This window comes from Desmodus rotundus, chromosome 7 (genome assembly GCF_022682495.2).
Source record: "Desmodus rotundus isolate HL8 chromosome 7, HLdesRot8A.1, whole genome shotgun sequence".
Classification (NCBI taxonomy): domain Eukaryota; kingdom Metazoa; phylum Chordata; class Mammalia; order Chiroptera; family Phyllostomidae; genus Desmodus; species Desmodus rotundus.
The window spans coordinates 82,051,956-82,073,957 of record NC_071393.1 but is presented as its reverse complement, the minus strand read 5'-3'; the positions used below and the strand labels follow the sequence as shown (position 1 = coordinate 82,073,957).

Sequence of the window (22,002 nt, the reverse complement as noted above, 5' to 3'; positions counted from 1 at the left end):
CGTGAAGCCTTTTTATTAAAAGCCTTTGTTTTGCATAGTCGCTTTTGTCTGTTGTAAAATTACAACTGTGAGATGGATGTATCGCTCTGTCTGTGATCAGCCACATCAGTTACAAAGGAAGCAACTAAACCGGTTAATCTGTTTCACTTTTACATTTTCAAATTACAGTAAGTGCTTTTTATTTTCTTCTTCATTCAATTCATTTTCTTATAAATCTTTTTCTTTGGAATACGTGGACTATAATATAATCTCATCCAACCTGATCAATTAGATTTGGGTTGATGTTGGGTAAGAAATAAAAGGATATTTGGGGAGACCTATGGTGATGGTGCCTCCCTGCTCCTAGTCTGGCTCCAGACACCTGTGTTCAGATCCTGTCCTACACTTACTGACTCTGTGAACTGGGCAAGTTAACTGGCCTTTCGGTGCCTCAGTCTTCTCATTTTAAAACTAGAGAAAACAGTAGGATTGTCTGAGGAGTAAACAAACGTGTAATGCTCTTAGAAGGTTGGCACATTGTAAGAGTTTAATGAATATTAATTATTGCCATTATTATTTGTAACTACAAAAGAGTACGTGAAGGAGTTGAAATATAGTTGATGGTACTTAACCATTGTTAAATAGAAGTATGATTCATAACTTCTACTATGACTTGGTCTGTCATTTCTAGATTTGGTCCTACAAACTAGAGCTAAAATGGTCTCACATAGGTACGTACATCTATACATGTATATAGATAAATACAGACTTATACACACCTGTCTCTATATGTACACATATATGTATATGTGTATGTGTGAGTGTGAGTGCTTGACAAGTTGGCCCTAGAGTCTGTACCTGTGACATTCTTGACCCTAATTTGACCAAGCCTGAGCCAGACAGTCCCAGAGATGCTGGGGCCAAGAGCAGAGTTGGTTGTTTGACTTTCCTGATTGCCGGTATTTTAACAATACACAGCACCACCAGCTTTAAATTTCCACTAATTTTTATGAGTTTCTTTTTCTCTCTTTCCAAAAGTCGAGCTATGATGAAGCAAAGCAAGTTTAATGCACAAATCCACCCTTGTTTTGGATAGTGGTCAGGGCTCCGAAATGTCAAGTTGTGGGAAATGGACTTGAAGTAGCGGCATGTGGCCGTCACACCACAAATTGCTTTGAGCCTTCTGGAACTGTGGTCAGAGTGGGGTCTACTTAAACTGTATCGTGCTAGCTCATCTTTGACTCTGAGGACCTCTCAAGCTTCTATGCAATTATTAAGTCTGTAGTAAATCCCGCTCTTTGCCAGAAGCTATGGACAGCTTTTATAGCTTTCCTTTTATGTCCTAAATGAGTAATAAATGCTCGTAGTGGCTTCCCACCAGCACATGTGCAGTTCCTTATGTCCTCGTGAAAGAAGTGTATCCTATACACGCCCTTTCTTTGAAGTGCACTGGCAGTTTTCATTTAATGATTTGAAAGGTCTTTTATTTATTTATTTGTTTGTTTGTTTATTTATTTATTGAGACCAAGGCTAGATAGATTTCCAGGGTAGTGTTCCTTTTCCTGCCAATGTGTCCCTTGCAGCGGTGGAAAGAAAATCTGTTTGGAATAGTCCAAACCCGGGCTCTGGTCTCGGCACTGCCACTGATAGCTGTGGGACCTTGGAGAAAGCACTTGGCTGCCCTGTGCCTTAGTTTGCCTGTCAGATATGTGCTGCTCAGTATAATGAGGGGTTTAAAATAATTGATTTCTGAGGGCTCCCAATAATACTGCCTTACCTTTTAGATAACATTTTATATTTTATATAAAGTGCTTTCACACACTTTATCTCATTTACATCTCCTAATGCTCTTAGGAAGTAGGTATTGCTGAACTTTTTCAAAAATGAGATGATTCATTCGGACCATGTTGCTGGTTAGGGACAGAACCAGGATCCAAATCCAAGTCTTCTGACACTTGGAACAGTATCTTTTCCTCTATGCCTAAGCTGTGTATGATTTAACAGTCAGTGAAGATATCAAGAGAAAAAAGAGGCCGGATTCTCTCCCTGCTGGTAAGGCATAGCCCTGATGAAGACAAATAAGATTTGCTCTCTCCAAATAGAAACGGTGACTCTGCTCTTAACTTGAGGGAAAAGGCATTCTGAGGAATTTCAGACTGCTCAATCATACACACTGACGTTTACACACCGAGAACCCCCAGATATTTTTAAAATTAAAAAAATTGATTGATGAGAGAGGTGGAGAGAGAGAGTGATTGGGGGAGAAAGGTCTCCACGGTGAGCTCCATTAGTCTTTTGAATAGGTACCAAGGATAAATTAGTGCCACATGCCACTTGAGAATAAAAGGGCAGAATTTACTTTGAATGGTTAACAATTCCATGTAAGCAAAGGACATCGATTGCGGTAAGATAGTTCTGTGCTGTCAATTTGTTTATCTGTAGTGTTCAACACAAGCAGCTACGGTTTTTTAATACATCAACTTGAGAAATGCAGCCATTGTACTCCCAAGGAATTAGCTTTTAAGTGTTTTTTCCAAAGCAAGAGGAACTCATTTCCATGGCTTGTTTTGCCACTGAATTGGGGAATCAGACGCCCTGCTCAAAGAGCATCCAGGCAGAAAACACTGAGTGGTGTGAGGTGTGGTAGTGCTAACTCTCAACATTTGTCTCCTTTTCTTTATTATGAAACAAAGGGCTGAATGTTCCCCTGTGACGCTCTCATATCCTCTTCTCCCAAACAAAAAGGTTACCTTTCTTTTTAAGGACTATTTTAAGGTCTAAGCGTTCAAATCAATTTAGAGTACTTCCTTTGGGTTGTACTGCAACACACAAGGATGAAGTTCTGTTCCATTCATTCTGCCTTGAGTGTTCAGGGAGCTACTTTACTTTCAAATAAATGGAAGCTTCAGCTGACTTGTGCAGTTTCCTCCATCATGCTCTGATAGCATTCTTAAGGTCAGGTCTGCACTGGCTTTATCAAATGCTGGAATTCTAGTCTTGGCTCTGTAGTTAGTTATTTGTGTGACCCAGGGTTAGTCACTTAACCTCTGTTAATGTCCTTATTGATAAAATTAATGAATAGAGAGTCAGAATTCATTCATAGAATCCTGACTGACTGCCTATGCCAGGTAAGGCACTGTGCCTGTATATACTAATGCCTTCTGAGTGGTGGAATGAGGAAAACAAAGCTGAATTAGAACAGCTACCAAGGAACTTATAAGCAACTGTGTGTTTCAGGAAGGGTAGGGGTTGGGAGTAGGGGGTGGTACTGGTGATGGATACAGAATAGTAAACCATAACAGGAAATACATGAATAAATACATGCAGAATATGACTTTATTTTATTTACTTGTATTTCATTTATTTCCATACATATTCTCTGAAGCAACTAGTTTCTGATTTCTGCATAGTACTTATATAAAATTCAGTTATCAAATGTTAACAGAAATTAAATTTCCGCAGACATTTATGCTCATTTTTTTACTTCATTTTTATTGTCAACACTATTACAGATGTCCCCATTCCCTCACACTTTGTCCAGCTCCACCCAGCCCCTGCGCCCCCTTCCCTCTGGCCATCACCACACTCTTCAGAATATGACACTTATTTTTATATCGTATGCTTCTACAGAGTCATAATGTGATTTTTAGATTGGGTGTAAAAATGTGTTACCATTTACATGGTTAGAAAGTGAACTGGCACCATACCACTTTTGGGAGGGAAATGTAGGTATGTCATGCAATTGTAGAACTAGAAGTATAGAATTTAATGCCCCTACAACACTTAGTTGTCCTCTTTCGTCTTCAAGGAGACAAATGTTCAGAGGTAGTCTAACAGACTGCTGAGGACTTTCTCACCTTATGGCTGAGAAAACCAAGGCTTAATTCCCACTAAAATCAGAAATAAGCTGTGGGTCCTTGCTCTTACCATTACTACTTTGTGCTGTTCTGAATGTCCTTGTTGAATGTACTAAGGCATGCAACTGAAATATCGACGACAAAATGACACATGAAACTAAAACTGAAATAAACCTATTAGAAATGAAGAACAGAATGTGGTTAAATTCTAGAAAATCCAACAGAATGATTCTGTAATACTATTAGTCAGATAATTCAATTAAATGTCTGATTTTATCACATAATCACTTTTTTAATATTAGAAGAATTTTCAGTTCTTTTATTTATTTAACATATTTAATATTTATTTAATATTACATTTAATATTAAAAATTTCCTTTAAACCAATAACAATTTAGAAAAGTTTCTCATTAGTAAAGAGTTATGATGTCCAGAAACAAATTTACCAAGCTGCGGTGTGGGCAAAACAAGGCAAAGCAAGATCAAAATTCTTTACCAATAGAGGTACTTTCCAAAATTGAATTCCTGGAAAGATTTACCCTTCTTGAAGTTGTTTTAGGCATTATAAAGTATTCGTTCTTTTCAGACAATTAAGCATCTACCAGACTTAATAAAAATCCCATATAAGTTTCATGACAAAGCTGATACATTGATTCTAAGGTTTATTTAGATGAACATGTTGATCCTATATGGGAAGAATAAATGAGTGATTATAGTTAAGAATTTTTTAAAAAGAAGAGAATAAATGTTCTTTTATCTCTTCTCAGGTATTGCAAAATTTTCTAAAGTGACCATAATGAAAGCAAGAGATGCATTAAGTGACATACTAAAGAACAAAATTGCAAGTCCCAAAATAGATTCTAGTGAGGAAAGTTATTTGTATGTCACATGGAAGCAGCCCAACATAATAGGGATAAGGTTCATTGTTAAAGAAATGGTGACAAAATCTTTCCCTTGGTAAAAATTGAAGTTATCTCTTCATATGTACATCATAATTCAAAAAATTCTTATTGTGATAAAGGCTTAAATGTAGAAAAATTAATAAAGAACTACAAGAATAATATCAATATCTATATGTATAACCTTAGTACAAGGACAGCCTCTCTAAGCAAAACTCCCAAAGCAGAAACTATAAAATGTGGATAAACTTAATCATGTAAAAAGAGAAAGCTTCTGTATGTTAACAATAATGGAAATATTAAAAGACAAATAATAAATTGAGTAGCATATTTGCATAATGTATATATTAAATTATATATATATTTCTTAACAAATAAATAAGAAATACACTAACATCTCAATAGGGAAAATACAATAGGCAAATAACACAATTAGATAACTTTGTGAAGAAAACAACTGGCCAATAAAATATGAAACAAAACTTTAACACACTGAAAAGAAATTCAGTATATAGTAATTAGATGCATTTGCCTTGGCATCCAGTCAAAGATAATTTTCCATAACCTAATGGTAGAAAGTTACATTGTTATAACCTTTTTGGAAATCAGTGTGGCCTTATGTATGACAAAGATTGGAGAAGTTCATACCCTTGGCTGCAGGAATTTTACTGCTGGAGTTGGAAAGCCATAAATCACCACTAGACCATAAGACAGTGCTCTTGTCTTGGGAAGTGAACAGACTAATATGACAACACACCCCTGTTTTCACTCACTATCTATTATGGTTTTCTCCGTGCTTGACGGAGATAATTTTTACCTCTTTTGGCAAAGCCACATCAAGCAATGTATTGGAGAGAAAGTCCTCAACCACACATTTCTTTAGATCAGACGTCTGACAAATATCTTTAATAATAGCTTCTCCTAAGATTTAGGAGAGATGCCAACTAATATATAACACAAGAAGCCTCCACTGGGCCTGCTTAATGTAAATAGAGAACCATGGAACATCCCCTAAAGCTTTATGCAAAGCCAGGCTGTTGTTTCAGGGTGCTGTATGGAAATAACTTAGGTTTAAGAAACAGGCTCTGCTGTGATGCTTCCGAAGGTCACTAGGGCCTAGGGACAAAGCAGCCACATTTTCTGAACTCCGAACACTTTGGCAGACTTCTTACTTTGGCAAAGCTTTGTAGGCTCTGAAATTGATGGAGCATTTCTTTTTTCTTTTTTCCATTTTAATGCATGAAAGTGTGGAAGTAATTCGTCTGGGACACAGTTATTTTATAAACTGGGATTGGAAGATGTATTACTCTGAGAGAGCAACACCCGCTGAAGCTCGAACGACCACGCTCAACGAGGAACTGGGCCAGATTGAATACGTTTTCTCTGACAAAACGGGCACCCTCACTCAAAACATCATGACTTTTAAAAAGTGTTCCATCAATGGGAGAATCTATGGTAAGAGAAATAGTTCTTTAAAAAAAAATGATATCGTTAATGGTCCCTTAAAAAATAGGCAAGTCTATTTTTTTCTTATTAAGAAACCCCAAACCACTGCTGCCTTCTTGTCAATGTGGGCACCACCAGCATCTAACATCATACTTAGCACTCACTAAATATTAAACACCCACTAAATATTAGTTGGATGAATGTTTAATAATTTAGAATAAACTGGATTTGTTACCATTCACAGAGAAGGTAGGGAAGGTGCTTAAATGCAATACTCTCAGAGGTTCTGTTCGGTGTTCCAACTGTGTGATTCTGTTCTGTGGTACTTAATGGACCCATATCCCAGGGAGGACAAATTCTTTGTAGTACTTTTTAAATTTTTATTTTTTCCATTACCATTTATCTCCCCTATTCTCTTTTCTACCTCTACTTCTCCCTTACCCCCAGCAATTACCACACTGTTGTCCTTGCCCATGAGTTCTCTCTCTCTCTCTCTCTCTTTTTATTTGTTCCATCCCTCTTTGTAGTACTTTATACTTGCTTCCAGTCAACTCCGGCATTGATGTTAGTGCCTGTGTTTCTGGGACTTGACTTGAGTGGCCACAGAAGCTAGGTCATCGCTACACAGTTCCTGTTTGCTTTTGTCAGGATACCTGCTCTGTATTTGGACTTCAAGCATTTTCTTTAGATGGGACCCTTGTCGCCCCGACTTTGGCCAATTAGCAGACAGTTCCTTCTGCTGAGAGCATGCAAGCTCTGCAGAAGGTTTCTGTCAGGTCCCCCCGGACTCCCAATCTTACTTCAGTGCATTCTGAGTGGCCAGTTTCTCCCAACAAATTTCAGGAAGTAAAGGAAATCCAAGAAAAAGAGGAAAACATTCCCCTGTCTCTTGATGGGAAACCTCACATACTGCCAAATATTTTAAAGCAAGATTTGACCTGGAAAAAACCTGAAAGTACAAGAAGTTGATTTTTATATTCTCCTGCTTTTTGACCTTCCTGTTTCAACCCACCCCTGTCACTCAGGGTCACCTCTCCTCTGCCCCCCACCCTTCTCTGACAGTGGAGCAAATGCTTCTCGACCAGGACTTCCACAAGCCCTCAGCTACACTGTGCATTTTGTACACCACTATCATAATGATTAGTAAATAAAGCAGAACATTTCCTTATAAAGTGTTTTTGGACATTATTTTTAAAGGCTTTCTAAAAGTAGAAGAGTACTTTAAATGGGAAAATTTTAGTTAGATTATTGGAGGTATTTTGAATTTGGGGGGCTTTTTAAATTATTTTACCATGACACGTACTGATAATATAATAGTATCACTTCTAGGAAATGATGTTAAGGAAGTTATCAGACAGGCAGGCCAAGATTTGTTTGTAGAGATGTTTGTCACCGGGCTATTTTTAGAGAAGGCCCTTGATTTTTGCAAAGTATATAACCCACGATCTTTGCAAATCTCCAAATGTTCAAATCCCCTGAAAGCTTTAATTTCCCTCATAAAATGCAGGAAGATAACTGAAATATTTAAGTAACCCCTTTAAACCCTCAATTTATATGCCATAATAATTTATGATGCATTTATGATGTCATTAAAATATATTCTTACTAAAACACTCACAGAATGTTTCAGAATAACTTTTTCCTGTTTCATACACTTTGGTCTTGTTTATATCACAGATCTAGGCCTTAGGAAATTTTGACATTCCACTCTGATTTATCTAAATCTTTTATTTTTCTGGCTCAGAACTATTATTTTCCTTATACCTCTTTAATTTTTCTTCACTCCCATCGTAGCCCTAAAAGTGAGCTCTCTTTGAGGTAAACATTTTACACAAAGACGCAGTTTCGTTTTGTTATTACTATTTATTGGTTCCTGCATATGGGGAAATGACTGGAACATAAGCACAGAGAGTTTGAGATTTCAACTCCAGGTGCTTGGTGAGGTCCATTCACTAGCTCAGGGGCTCCTCTCACATGCAGCTACACAGCATCCCAGATTGAGACCTGTGCCCCAGAAAGCCAACAAATACCCGTTGGTCAAGTGTTGCGTTTGGTCACAGCATTATGCAGTGAAAAGAGAGACTGAGGTTCAAAAATCCACTGTGCTGTCTTTTCAGTTCTAGTTTAGTCATGTAACTTTGAACCCAGTTCTTCAGTTCACTCATCCAGATCGTCAGATTTCTGAAAGAAAATCTTCATCTGGTGAGTTTGTTATAAAGATTAGTGATAATGTAAGTGCCTGGCACAGGATTGATGCAAATAACTCTTCTTATTATTACAAGAATGACAGTCCTGGCCAATAATATTAAACCTTCAAATGCCAAACAAAAATTAGGAAAAAAATCATAAAGACCTCCAGATAGGGTAAATCTGAAATAAATTACGCTACACGGACTATCATACAACCATTCAAAATTTATTTTTATTTTTTTAATTAACTAATTTATTTTTATTCAGTTACAATTGTCTGCATTTTCTCCCATTCAAAATTAAATTCACAAAGAACTTTTAATGATAGCAGAAATTCTTATACTCTAAGTAGTTAAAAACACAGGAAGCAGAAATTTATGAATAGTATGATGAACTTAGATATACACTCATATATACAAATGCACATACATACAATTAACCAAAAATAACTCTACAAATATTGGTATCTCTGGGTGGGGGGACTATTAATAATTTTTACTTTCTACTGTAAATGTCCTGTATTTTAAAATATATCTATAATAATCACATATTGGCTTTATACTAAGAAAAGTTATTTTTAAAGATCTGGCACATAGGTGGCTATGTTCTCTGCCTGCAGAAGGCACTGACATTGTTTAAAGTTTACATGCTCATCTGACCTTCACGTTGCACAGACGTATCTGGCCCCAACCAAGATACACAAAGATGTTCTTGCCAAACTCAAGCATTTATGAGAATTGGTCTGTAGAGGGTATAATTTTGGATTCTCCAACAGTGGAGATAAAGTAGAAGACAAAATTTGCCTCTGAGAAACACTTCAGATGATGTAATGACAGGCTGAAAAAATTTTAGAAAAACGTGATTGTGGGTTTTGTGTTTTGTTTACATGTATATTGCATATTAGTTCTATCTTGGACAAATGTGAGTATCTCTCTGTGTAGATTGCCATGTTCAGGGTCACAGTTGGAAAACACTCATAAAGGCTATGTGTGAACTCATAGTGCCATCCAACAGTAGTGCTTTAATAAATAAGTGTATTACTTGAGACTAAATGTCTAAATCTAGTTTCAATTTCATTTATTTTTAATTCTCAATTTTTGTTTGGCAGGTGAAGTACATGATGACATGGGTCGGAAGACAGACATAATTAAGGTGGGGAGGTGATAATATTTCATTCTTACTTTTAATTTCATTTTGTGCATGCATTTTAAAAATGATGAGTTCCAGCTCTGGCTGGTGTGGCTTAGTGGACTGAGGGCCAGCCTGTGATTCAAAGTGTTGCCAGTTCGATTCCCAGTCAGGGCACATGCCTGGGTTGTGGGCCAGGTCCCCAGTAGGGGGCATGTGAGAGGCAACCACACATTGATGTTTCTCTCCCTTTCTCTCTCCCTCTCTAAAAATAAATAAATAAAATCTTTAAAACAATTAAAAAAATGAGGGGTTCCTGGAGGCCTGATTTCCATTATGACCAGATGAGATACATAATATTAAAAAAAGTAGATTTATTTGGTTCATAATTCCTGCTCATTCAGGACCACCAACCCGAGTTCCCACTGTTTTTCATCCTTTTAGAGATATTTATGTATATGCAAGCAAATATATTTCTCCATTTTTTATGGTAGCATATACTCGTATATACTGTTCTTCAACTTTCTTTTTTACCAATGTATCTTGGAGATTTTTCTAGATCAGGAAAAAAAGGGTGCTCTTTTATTCTTTCTAATGAACAAATAGTATTTTGTTATATTAATGTTTTGTAAGTTATGTATGGAAACATTATTAGACATTCAGGATATTTCTTATTTTGCTAGTAAAGAAAATGCAGCAACAATAAGTGTATACCTGTGCTGTTTCAAATGGATTCTATACTGTAACAAGTTGCATTTTTAGAAATGCATTCCTAAATCGAAAGGTATGTGCATTTATCATTTGATAAATGTTGCCAGGTCACCCTCTTTAGAATTTCTACCACTTACCCTCCCACAAATACCCTCGTCAATATGAGAATTGATGACTCAGGGCAGACTCTGTCTCTCCCTGGCGGACAGAATCCCCACTGATTTTCACAGCCCGTGGTTATGTGAGTGACTTCTCCTAGCTCTAGTGCTCTGGGTTAGGGAGCCTGGGGTGGGGTTAAGATCCCACACTCCTCAGGGGGAACCTTTGCAGCTGAGATATCCCTCTGGTATCTTAACTGCTGCCTGTGGGCATGGGTCCAGCTCTTTTCATATCTCTGCCCTTCCTAGCAGTCTTGATGTGGTGTCTACTGTAAATCCTTGGTTATACAACTTCTGTTTAGCTAGTCTTTGGTTGGTCCTTCAGGTTGATTGTGCTGTAGTTTAGTTATAATTCTAGTTTGATCCAGGGAGGAGGTGAGTGTAGCTTTCACCTACTCCACCACAATTTTGGATCTTTTACTACATACTCTTTATTCATTTGTCTGTTGATGGACATTTATGTCATTTCTACTTATTGGCTACTGTGAGTAATGCTGCAGTGAATATCTGAGTGGAAAATATCTCGAGATCCTAATTTTAATTCTGTCATTATATTATGCAGTATCTCCAGTGAGAGCTGAGAAAGTATTCTATGGTCAAACACAGCATGTCTGCTTCAGAAACTATTATTTCACACTAAATAGGCTAAAGCAATCTATAATTAGACACGTGTCATTCCAGGTCAGATAGTGCTGCCAAAATCAGTTGAAGTCAGGTGAGGCTTTGCTATTAAGTTTTGGAAAAAAACTTTCAATTTTCAGGGCTTCTTTGTATTTTTGTGTTTCAATAAGCATTTGAGGATCTTTATAGCCATTGGATATTTTTCCTCTATACGCCTTCTGAAGATTCACTGTTTACTGCATGGTTCTGAAAGGAAAAAAAAAATTAACAGTAATGGGGAACAGAAAGACATTTTAGTGCCAGACATTTGAGGCTGAAAAATCATATGTGCACTAAAAATGCTTAGAGGAAATAGTTTTGAATTTTAAAAGGTTATTGTTGAAATGAGTTCTAGTTTTGTTGTTGTTACTCTCCTACAGAAAAAGAAGCCTATGGATTTCTCAGTCAGCCCCCAGGGAGATAAAACATTTCAGTTCTCCGACCACGGTCTGATGGAGTCCATCAGACTGGGGGATCCCAAGGTGCATGAATTTCTGCGGTTACTTGCTCTCTGCCACACTGTTATGTCGGAGGAAAACAGTGCAGGTAAGTGAACGAAGGTGTGTCTGAGGCCACCCTTGGTTTTTAAATCAGAACTGATATTTTTATTTAACATCTTTAGAATTGGAAGGATTTTCTAATTAAAAATACAGCTTTGCATAAAGGGCTTACCTATCACACTAGCTTTTTTCTTTGTATTTATTTATATCCCACATTTTCCACTTATCTTTTATGTATAATATAAACCACGCACATATAATAAATGCAGATGACCATCAGGTGTACGCTTAGAATGCATTTTCCCAGTGAGATGGTTGTTTAGAGCTCAGAGTTCCTAAAATAGAACAAAATCGGCTGGGCCACTTTAAAATTGAAGAAATGAGGTGGGTAGGTAATGGTGTTAATGAACAAGCTTCTTGTTTCACTCAAGCCCAATTTATTTTATTTGCAAGTTATTTGTTCTTTCTACTACCAACTATTGACTAAAAAGTACTATCCAAGTAATTTTACTCAAAAGTGAAATATATACAGACTGTAGACTGTATGTGTTCATATGTATATATATGTGATAGGTATGTGTGTATGCATATATTTGCATATATAGACTTGTATATATTATATATATATATATTTTTTTCTTTGTCGGAACTATAGTCAACCATAGTTTTGCCCTTCATGATGCTGGATTAACCCATTCCTCATATTTTTATTGCTGTGAGGATTCACATAATTATATTTATGATTTAAACTTATCTTTATAATACTAACGCCAATAATAATTTATTATATTTCATCTGAGGATATCACAATACTTTCAAGTAAGGTTCTTTCATGTCTGTTTTTGAGTTTATTTCATTTGCCATGCTCTTTTATTTTAATTGCAATCTGTTTTTAATGTTATAATATTTTTCTTAGATATCTTTGAAGATATTAATTTGAAGTATTCTTTGTTTTCTCCACTTTCATTTCCTCTGTTTTCATTTTTGGAATGTTATTATTTGAGTTTTGTGTCTAGCTTTTGTGTTGCTCTCAAATGTTTGATGATTTGTGGTCGCCTGCTTTCATTTGTGTTTGAGAACCCCTGTTTGCCTCTTGGTTAATGTAGGTTCTGATTACAGCAGCCTGCCTGCCAAGATGGTTGGGGAGAGGCGAAATACACACTTGTCATGTAGGTGAGGGATTCCTCTCTCCTGTAATTCATATGCTACCTGGGCTTAACTTTCTTTTTTCAGATCTAGTGCTGGCAGTCTGTGCCAGAACTCCCGTTTGAGCGAGATTTGTACTTAAGGTCTGGCCTTGGAGAAGACATCAGATTCCTTGAGTTCCTTCTCCTCATTTTCTTTTTACGTATCCTTGTGGAATTCTGAGGCTACTTCAGGCTCTCCTCAGCCTGGTCTCCAGACCCAACAAGTCTTCGAAGTTTCCTTAGGTAGATGGTACACTTTGTGTTGAAAAACACTGTCAACATTTTATTTTGGGAGCGAATGTCACGGCAGCCTGTAGTTTAGAGGAAGCTGGCAGGAGCAGGATCCCAAATGGTCCAGGAGGGCTGAGTGGAATTCAGTTAATTTTACCAATGTTCCCCCAAGACCATGCCTACTTTCCTGTTTTTTTGACTCTGAGTTTGGAGAAACTTTGAGCACTACTCTTGCTTTGAGCTGTGGTTTTCTTCTTATTTCTTCATTGATGAAATGTACTTTTTATTTTTCAGACATTTCTCAGATTTCTAGCTTAATGATAATATTCATTTTTCTTTTCAAATATTTAATTTTTTCATAATGTGATATACTTAAATGCAATGAAACACAAAGATCTTAAAGTGTATTTGATGAGTTTTGACAATTAAATATACTGTTAAAACCATCACCCCAATCAAGGTACAAATCCTTTCCATCACTCCAGAAACATTACTCATGTTTCTTTCCAGTCTATGCCACCAACCCCTGTCCAACCAACCACTACCCTCATTTCTATCATCGAAGATGAGTTTTGCCTGTTCTTGTACTTAATATAAATGGAATGATCCAATATATATTCTTTTGCATCTACTTTGTTTCACATAAGGTAATGTTTTTGTTATCCATGTTGTCATATCAATCAATAATAGTTCATATTTTATTGCTGAGTAATATTGCATTGTTTGAATATACCACATTTTTTTTCTTTACAATTCTCTGTTTGTGCACATTTGGGTTGTTTCCAACTTTGGATTATTATGAGTAAAGCTGCCATAAACAATTTTGTGTCTCTTAAAAATATTTAACAAATTTGTTTTTGGTAAATACTTAATGGAAATAGCCAGACCGTAGTGTAGGTATGTTTAACTTTGTAAGAAACTGCCAACTATTTTTAAAAAATGATCTTATCATTTTACATTCCTTTACCATTATCCATTACCATTAATACATGAGTATGCCAGTTCCTTCATTTTTGGAAACATTTAGCATTATCACTCTTAAATTTTAGTTATTCTGGTGGGTATTGGCTAATTACTCTTCTGCCACATAAAGGTATTTTAAGTGTAGAGAGGTAAATGTACATATGCTTTGAACTATTTCTGTCTCTTGCTTTCAGATATCAAATTCTAAAGTGAAGGATTCTATCACTGAGAAGGAGGAAATTATATTGCTCTTCTTTTAAAGCTTTATTTATAAGATATATGACAAATGCATGTATGTTAAAGTACATTGAAAATATAAATTTTCTCATATAAATGTTACTACACAAAAGAACAGAGCCCAAATCTAACAAACTTAAAACTATAATTATTGTATAATTTATAGTTGAGAGTGTTGCTTTTCTTTTATTTATTTTTATATATATTTGTTATACAATCTTATATTGATTATGTTAGTTTCAGGTGTAAAATACAGTGATTCAACATTTTTATATCTTATGGTGTGGTCACCCCACTAATTTTAGTAATCATCTGTCACTGTGTAAACTTATCACAATGTATTGACTATAGTCCCCTTCCCCTTTTCATCCGTTACCCCCACCCCTCCCTCTGGTGAGCATCCTTTTGGTCTCTGTTTCCTGAGTCTGTCTTTGTTTTGTTTTGTTTGTTTGCTTGTTTTTAGATTCCACATATACGTGAAGTCATATAGTATTTGTCTTTCTCCACCTTATTAAGCTTAGCATAATACTCTCTAGATCCAGTTGTATTGTTGCAGATGGAAAGATTTTCTTCTTTTACACTGCTGCATAATATTCCATTGTGTGTGTGTGTGTGTGTGTGTATGCCACATCTTTATTCATCTATCAATGGCCTTTATTGGTGTGTGCTATTTGTTTCATGGAGAAAAACTTGGAGAAGTTGATATATTCTCATTCCCTTTGCCAGGATGAAATTACAGAAGCAGAAAAGTGGAAAGTATAAGAACTTCAATAGGGCTTTTATTTTTCTATTTTAGTGAATGGCAATTAAAGAGTTAAAAAATTAATAATTTTTTTCTTTCAATTACCTTATTATATCCTTTAAAATTTGTTGAGGCTTGTTTAGTGGCCTGGTATGTATTCAATTTCCATAAATGTTTCATGTGCTTGAAATGAATGTACATTTTATAGTTATTGGGTACTAGGTTCTAAATATGTCCATTAGATAATGTTTATTAATTGTATTGTTCAATATTCTATCTCTGTGGATTATTTTGACTATTTGATTTCTCAGTTAATGAGGCTAAAATCACCAACTGTAATGGTACATTTGTTTATTTATATTTGTAGTTTTGTCAATGTTTGCTTTATATGTTTTAAGGTTATGTTATTAGATATTAGACTTATGTGTTCTTTAAAACTATCGATATACATATATAGATTCTCTTTATCTCTAGTAATATTTTTACCTTAAAGTTTATTTTGTTTGATATTAATATTGTTATAGATGTTTTCCTTTTGTTAATATTTGTATTATTTAGCTTTTCCCACTCTTTTCTGCTAATCTGTCTTTTTCTTTATGTTTTAGACACATCTCTTATGACATAATTTTAATATGAACCAGCATTTCTTTTTTTTTAAGATTTTTTGAAAAACTTTAATGATTGTACACATAAATAATGAATTATCCAGAGGATGTAATCTCTCATTCAATACTTCTACACCAATAAAACAGAACATCTACTTCCTGCATTTCCCATGGCACATTGGTCATAACTTCCAAAAACTTTGTGTGTTAAAGATAGAGAGTTCTGGGTACTATACTCCAGATATGGCTGGATCATATCTGGGGGAAGACCTCTCATTTATACTGATGAACCAGCATTTCTACCATTTAAAAGTATCTAGTTTGACAAACTAAAGTTTAAATGGAACATTTAATCTATTTACTTTTATTGATTATTGACATTTTTAGATTTTTAAGTATTAAATATATAATTATTAATACATTTATATTTATTTCTACCATTTTATTTTGTATGTTATATTTGCCCCATTTTTGTTTCTCTTCATTTTTTTGTCTTACAGATTTAGTCCATGTTTACTTCTGCTGCTTTGGAAATAATACATCATTATTAGTATTTTTAGTGGTTAGTCTAGAAGTGTTAGCATAATTGACTTATCAAAGCCTAAGCCTTCTTTTGAACAAAGCAAGGATCTTAAGACCCTTCAATACTAATCAACCCTGTCCGATTTACATAGTACAGTGTTATTCTCATGTGTCTCCTTTTCTACCATCACAAGATATTATTTTTGATTTTTACAATCAATGTTTACTTAGATTTATTCATGTGCTCACTAATTTCCATGTTCTTCAGTGCTTTTCCATCTCTGGTCTTCTGTTGACCTAAAGCGTATTCTTTAGAATTTCTTTTAGGAAGAACTTACTGGTAGCAAATTCTCAAAAACTTTGTTTGAAAACAAATTTATTTCATCCTTTTTCTTGAATGATGTTTTGTTGTGTAGAAATTTAAGGTGACGATTTTCTCTCAGGACATTAAAGATATTCTACTGTATTCTGGCTGCGATTTCTATTACTGTATAGTTAGCTGTAATTCTAATTTGGGCTTGAAGGTAATTGGTCTTTTCTTCCTGGCTACTTTTAGGATTCTTCTTTTATCATTTTCCTAGTATACATGTGAAAGTAAAATAAATATGTATTGCTTGGGATTCATTGAGATTCTTGAATCTATAGAATGTCATCTTTTATCATTTCTGGAGTTTCCTCAGCCATATTTCCTCAAATATTGCCTCTGACTAGTTTTTCCTCCCAGATCTTCAATGTTCGATATCTTCACTCCACTCTCTTTTTTAACAGGTCTCTCATTTTTCCATTTCTTTATTTCTCTGGGATATATTCGGGAACTTTATTTTTTGTATGCTAATTATTTTTCTAGTTGTATCTAATCTGCAGTTTTTGATTTTTAATTTCTACAGGATCTTTAAATCTTTTTCAAATCTGCTTAATTTCATGCCTCTCTTTTATTTTTGGAAATATATTAAATATTTGTATGTTATTTCTGATAATTTCAATATAGGGGTAACCAATGGTAACATTTAGTGTGAACCACTTTACCCTTTCCAGTTGCAGGTATGTAGGTGGTGTATTTGTTTTTAATGAAAAGGAATCGCAGTATATACATTAATATGCAACTTGTTTTCTCAACAATTTATCATGACCATCACTGTAAATCAGTAAATATGGATCTAGCTCTTTCTACTTTTTAAAATTTATCTTTACATACAAAGATAATATACTAATTTTATGTAGAAGGGCTTACTTTATACATACTGTTTTTTAAAGTTTATTTTTATGTTTTTTTCTTCATTCCTCTTCTCTCCTCTCCCCTCTTACCCTCACCCCAACACATACACAGTATCAAGTGTCAAGGATTAACATCAGGTTTGATTCTTTCAATTCCAGGGGATTTCTTAGATACCGTCTCATGGAAAGGTCTTTAGTGGCAGACTGGAGTGGAGTTTGGAATATCTGCTCTGTTATTCTTTGACCATGTAACTTTGCAAAAATCATAACCTGTTTAGTCATAAGTTTCAGCAGTATAAATGGAAATAATAATTTTAATAACCCTATCTCAAAAGTGTTCCATGAGAATTATGTGAGTGAATATATATTAAGTGTTTTAGCTTATAGAACTTTCATGGCACACCTGTTGTTACTGAAAATACAAAGGTGTGGTTTCTGACCTAAGAAACTTCTGGCAGGGTGGAAAGGCATACTCAAGAACAAGTTTTCTTTTCTTTCTAAAAATTTTTATTTATTTATTTATTTATTTATTTATTTACTTTTAAAGATTTTATTTATTTATTTTTAGAGGGAGGGGAAGGGAGGGAGAAAGAGAGGGAGAGAAACATTGATGTGCAAGAGATACATTGATGGGCTGCTTCCTCTTGCACACCCCCAACTGGGAACCCCGCCTGCAACCCAGGCATGTGCCCTGACTGGGAATTGAACCGGCAACCTTTCCATTCACAGGCTGACACTGAATTTACTGAGCCACCCAGCTAGGGCAAGTATTTTTTAATAAGATGACAAGGGCTAAACTGTTGGTATGGATATCCCACAGAATAAGCACCTGGTCCAGCTGGTTGGTGAGTGGAAAGTTCTGATTTCTAGAGCTGGTATTGGAATTCAGTGTGGAAGAATGAGTTGGAGTTGGTATTGGCATTCTATGAATGTTAGCTATTATTTTTAGTATTAATACATTTATTTCTTTTCCTTTTTTAAAACCCACTTTCTTGGTTGATGTTTAATCCACTCATTTCTTTTCCTTTTAGGACAGCTGACTTACCAAGTTCAATCACCTGACGAAGGGGCTCTAGTGACTGCTGCCAGAAATTTGGGGTTCATTTTTAAGTCTCGGACCCCAGACACAATAACAATAGAAGAATTGGGAACCCTAGTTACTTATCAACTGCTTGCCTTTTTGGATTTCAACAATATCAGAAAAAGGATGTCTGTCATAGGTATGGTTGGGAGTTGAGATTATTTTTAATCTTTGATAGTATAATACTATTGTTATATTGATGCTTCTCAAGGATGATTTCACTCTTGGTTATAGACTGAGAATTGTGATATTTTTGTAACTTTATGAACTTCTGTCATCCTCAATGTAGCCTCAGACTCAACACCACAGTAACAACTAACATTTAACAAATGCTTATGTGTCCAGCACTGTTCTAAACACTCTACAATTCAGGGGTGTCAACTCATTTTCACTGGGGGCCACATCAGCCTTGCAGTTGCCTTCAAAGGGCCAAATGCAATTTTAGGGCTGTGTAAATGTAACTTCTCCTTAACTAGGGGCAAGCAGCTCTACATTCGGCCCTTTGAAGGCCACTGTGAAGCTGATGTGGCCCCCTGGGAAGATGGGTTTGATACCACTGCTCTTCATGAACTGACTGATTTAATTGTCGCAAAAACTGTACTGTATTTTTATGACCATTTTGAAGATAATAAAACTGAAATACAGAGAAATTGAGTAACTCGCCCAAGGTCACATAGCTTGAACCGGAATAGCTGGAATTCACATCTAGGAGGTCTGACCGCCAAGCCCACTCATTTCATCACTACACAACACTGGTGCAGGGCCTGACTTAGTTGTTGTTGGCCCCTGTTAGTTGTTGTCAACAGTGTTGTTTTGTGAACATCATCATCATCATCAGCCTCCTCATTTTCATTCACTTACTCTGTTTACCTGCATTGCTGGAGATGATCACCTGAGGCTGTATTGGCACCACAGCAAATGATGCTTTTTTAGCTCTTGCTCTAACCCTTAGTGCTGCATCAATGTCCTTTTCATTACTTTGCTCCTGTTTCCAGTCCTTATAATAGATGTTCTAGGCTTTTGTCCTCTCCTCAACTCCCCAACTTTGCCATGATTTCCTTCACTCTTGGAAACTAAATTCATCTTCTGTTTCTCTAAAAAAAAATAGAGGTGTTCAGAATGTGTACCGTCACCTCACACTTTTCCCCATCTTCCTCCTTCATCCCCAAGCTGTATCTTTACTCATTCTTTTTTTCTGCTCTTGTTTCTTTTCAAAGCTGAAGGTTCTACCCAATTCCCTTCTTTCCTTGTGTCTTTGATTTCTTCTTTATCACTCACTTCTTCTTTCAGCCCACAACTCTATTATTATTATCCTGTTTCCTTAAAGATATTTTTCATGTTCCAGCCTGCACAGATTTTGCCACTCCATTTTCTTCTTTCCATCACAATCTATCTTTTTTAAGGTCAGTTTTTGCTCCTCATCTTTATTTCTCTTTTTAGCCAATTAGAGTGAGGCTTCTACTGCCACTGCTCAAGAAGAATGCTTTCTCAGAAGTTTCCAATCACCTCATAGCTTCCCCAGCAGTTGCCTTCTTTATCTATCTATCTACCTATACCTATTATCCATCCGTCCATCCATCTATCCATCCAACCATTTATCCATCTCATCGTCTACATATCTATCTACCTACTTACCTACCTACCTATCTACCTTTTTAAACTGTAATATTGAGACTGTTGGCCTTCTCATAACACTCCTCTTTCGGCTTCTGCAACCTCATCATCTCCTGGTTCTCCTCTTGTCCTGTCTTTTCTTTCTCCAGCTCTTTTGTTTGCTACTCTATTCTTCAGTGTTGGTGTCTTTTTCCCTTCTTACTTTCTGTTCTCCTCTTGGATAATCTTAACCACTCACACGGTTGTAGCTATTGCCTATATTCTGAGTCTTTCCTAAATAGTTCTCTAGCTTTAATCTCTCTCTGAGGTCCACAAATATTTTCAGTCTTCTCCTGGATTCTGCCACTAGGTTGTACTACAGTTACCTCAAATTTAATGGGTCTAATATAGAACTTTCTTTCAGAGGTATTGCTCTTTCTGAAGCCCTTATTAAAATTGTTAACAATCCCTTTTTACTGTATGCCTATCAGTAAACTGAACACTTTACAATGAACTATTCTATTAAAGTCTTGCAATAGTATGTTACTCCATTTAGAAGAGGAGGAAATTAAAGCTCAAAGATTTTAAGTAACTTACCAAAGATTTTCACACATCTGTCACATGACTTGTCACACAGTTGGTAAGATACAGAGCAAATATTTGAACTCAGATCTATGTTTCTCCAAAGTCTGGCCTCTTAACCCCTGTTGTAGCTCACTTACTTTTGACACCTCAACTCATTTATGCCCCTGGGCTAGTGGTTCTCAAGCCTTAGCTCTCATCAGAACCACCAGAAGGGCTTTTTAAAACACAGGTTGCCAGTCTTCAGCCCCAGATTTCTGATTCAATAGGTCTGGGTGGGGCCTAAAAAATTTGTGTCTAATAAGCTCCCATATTATCCAATGCTGACACTGCTGGTCAGGGGGCTGCAGTTTGGGGATGACTTCCCTGGACTAATAGGTCATCAAATACTACTCATTAATTACCCAGGTCTGTTGGGGGCATTTCTCAAACCTCTCTCCCTCTCTGCTATTCTCTTCACTAAGGCCTCAGCATCTCTTGCCCTATAGAATCCTCAGTAGTCACCCTGTTTCTAAGTTGTTTCTTCTCAAGGTGTTACAGTAAACTTTCTAAAAATGGCCCCCAAGCCCCTTTTTGTAAAGGGGCCTTCTTTCCTTTTCTCTTAATTTTCAGTACCATGGCTTTAGTTAATGCTCTCATCACTGCTTGCTTATATTAGTGCAATATCTTCAAAACTCTTCCCCCTTGAAATAATCCTCCATGCTGACACCAGGGCATCCCTACTAAAACTCCGGGCTGATTTTGCCATCATCTTCTTAAACCTTGGTGACTGCCTAGAACTTAAAGGATAAAGCTCTTAGGATGACATTCAAGATCATTTGCAATTTGACAACAATTTGACTGTTCTTCCACTTGCCCAGATTGTGCTCCAATTCGTCAGACCTCAGCATTCCCGGTATGCGTTGTGTACTTCCACGCCCTTCGCGTGTGCCATGTCCCCTGCCTAGAACTCTCCTTTTCTCCACTTCTTTCTTAAAAAACTCCTACCCACCTGGTAATGTCTAATTCAAATGTCTCCTATTCTCTCAATTCTTTCCCCAATCTCCAAATAACTGTATTCTCCTTTGTTCTCCCAAGCCCCTTGCTCCTAACAAGAGTGCGATACCAGTCCCGTGACTTGCCCAGTTGTTAGAGTGTGTGCTACTTGAAGGCAGGTGCTGTGCCTTAGTCTCCTTAAGCTTCCCAGGACCAAACACAGAGCTCGGCGCACACCAAGTTTTCTGTAAATGATTTTCTAATATAATGTTACCTTACACTTTGTGACTTATGAATATTCTGATCCTCACAGTAAGTCAATTTCTACTGCTGGAAACGTGTGTACATGTAATTGTAGGGGTTTGGGTCTTCACTACTGGAAACTAGCCCTGGGAGATTGCTCTCAGCAGGTGAAAACCAAACATCATCTGTGGATATTTATTTTTATATTTTTGACAACAGGCTCTACGCAGTCATCACTGATGCTGCTGATGAACAGACATGCTATGCTGCTCTAAGTGTCCACCTGATGTTGTAGCAG

General features: G+C 36.2%; 1 protein-coding gene across 12 annotated transcripts in view; it reads left to right on the top strand.

Annotated features, from left to right (window-relative positions):
* The window catches only part of ATP8B4 (ATPase phospholipid transporting 8B4 (putative)), a 222,568-nt gene that overhangs the window by 148,492 nt on the left and 52,074 nt on the right, over nucleotides 1–22,002 (top strand). For all 12 annotated transcript variants that reach the window (XM_024568257.4, XM_024568254.4, XM_053927684.2 and 9 more), the window contains 4 exons: nucleotides 5,982–6,190; nucleotides 9,480–9,523; nucleotides 11,409–11,574; nucleotides 18,262–18,450. In XM_024568257.4, the coding sequence (XP_024424025.2) occupies nucleotides 5,982–6,190; nucleotides 9,480–9,523; nucleotides 11,409–11,574; nucleotides 18,262–18,450 (608 nt within the window). The remainder of the gene's footprint in view (nucleotides 1–5,981; nucleotides 6,191–9,479; nucleotides 9,524–11,408; nucleotides 11,575–18,261; nucleotides 18,451–22,002) is intronic.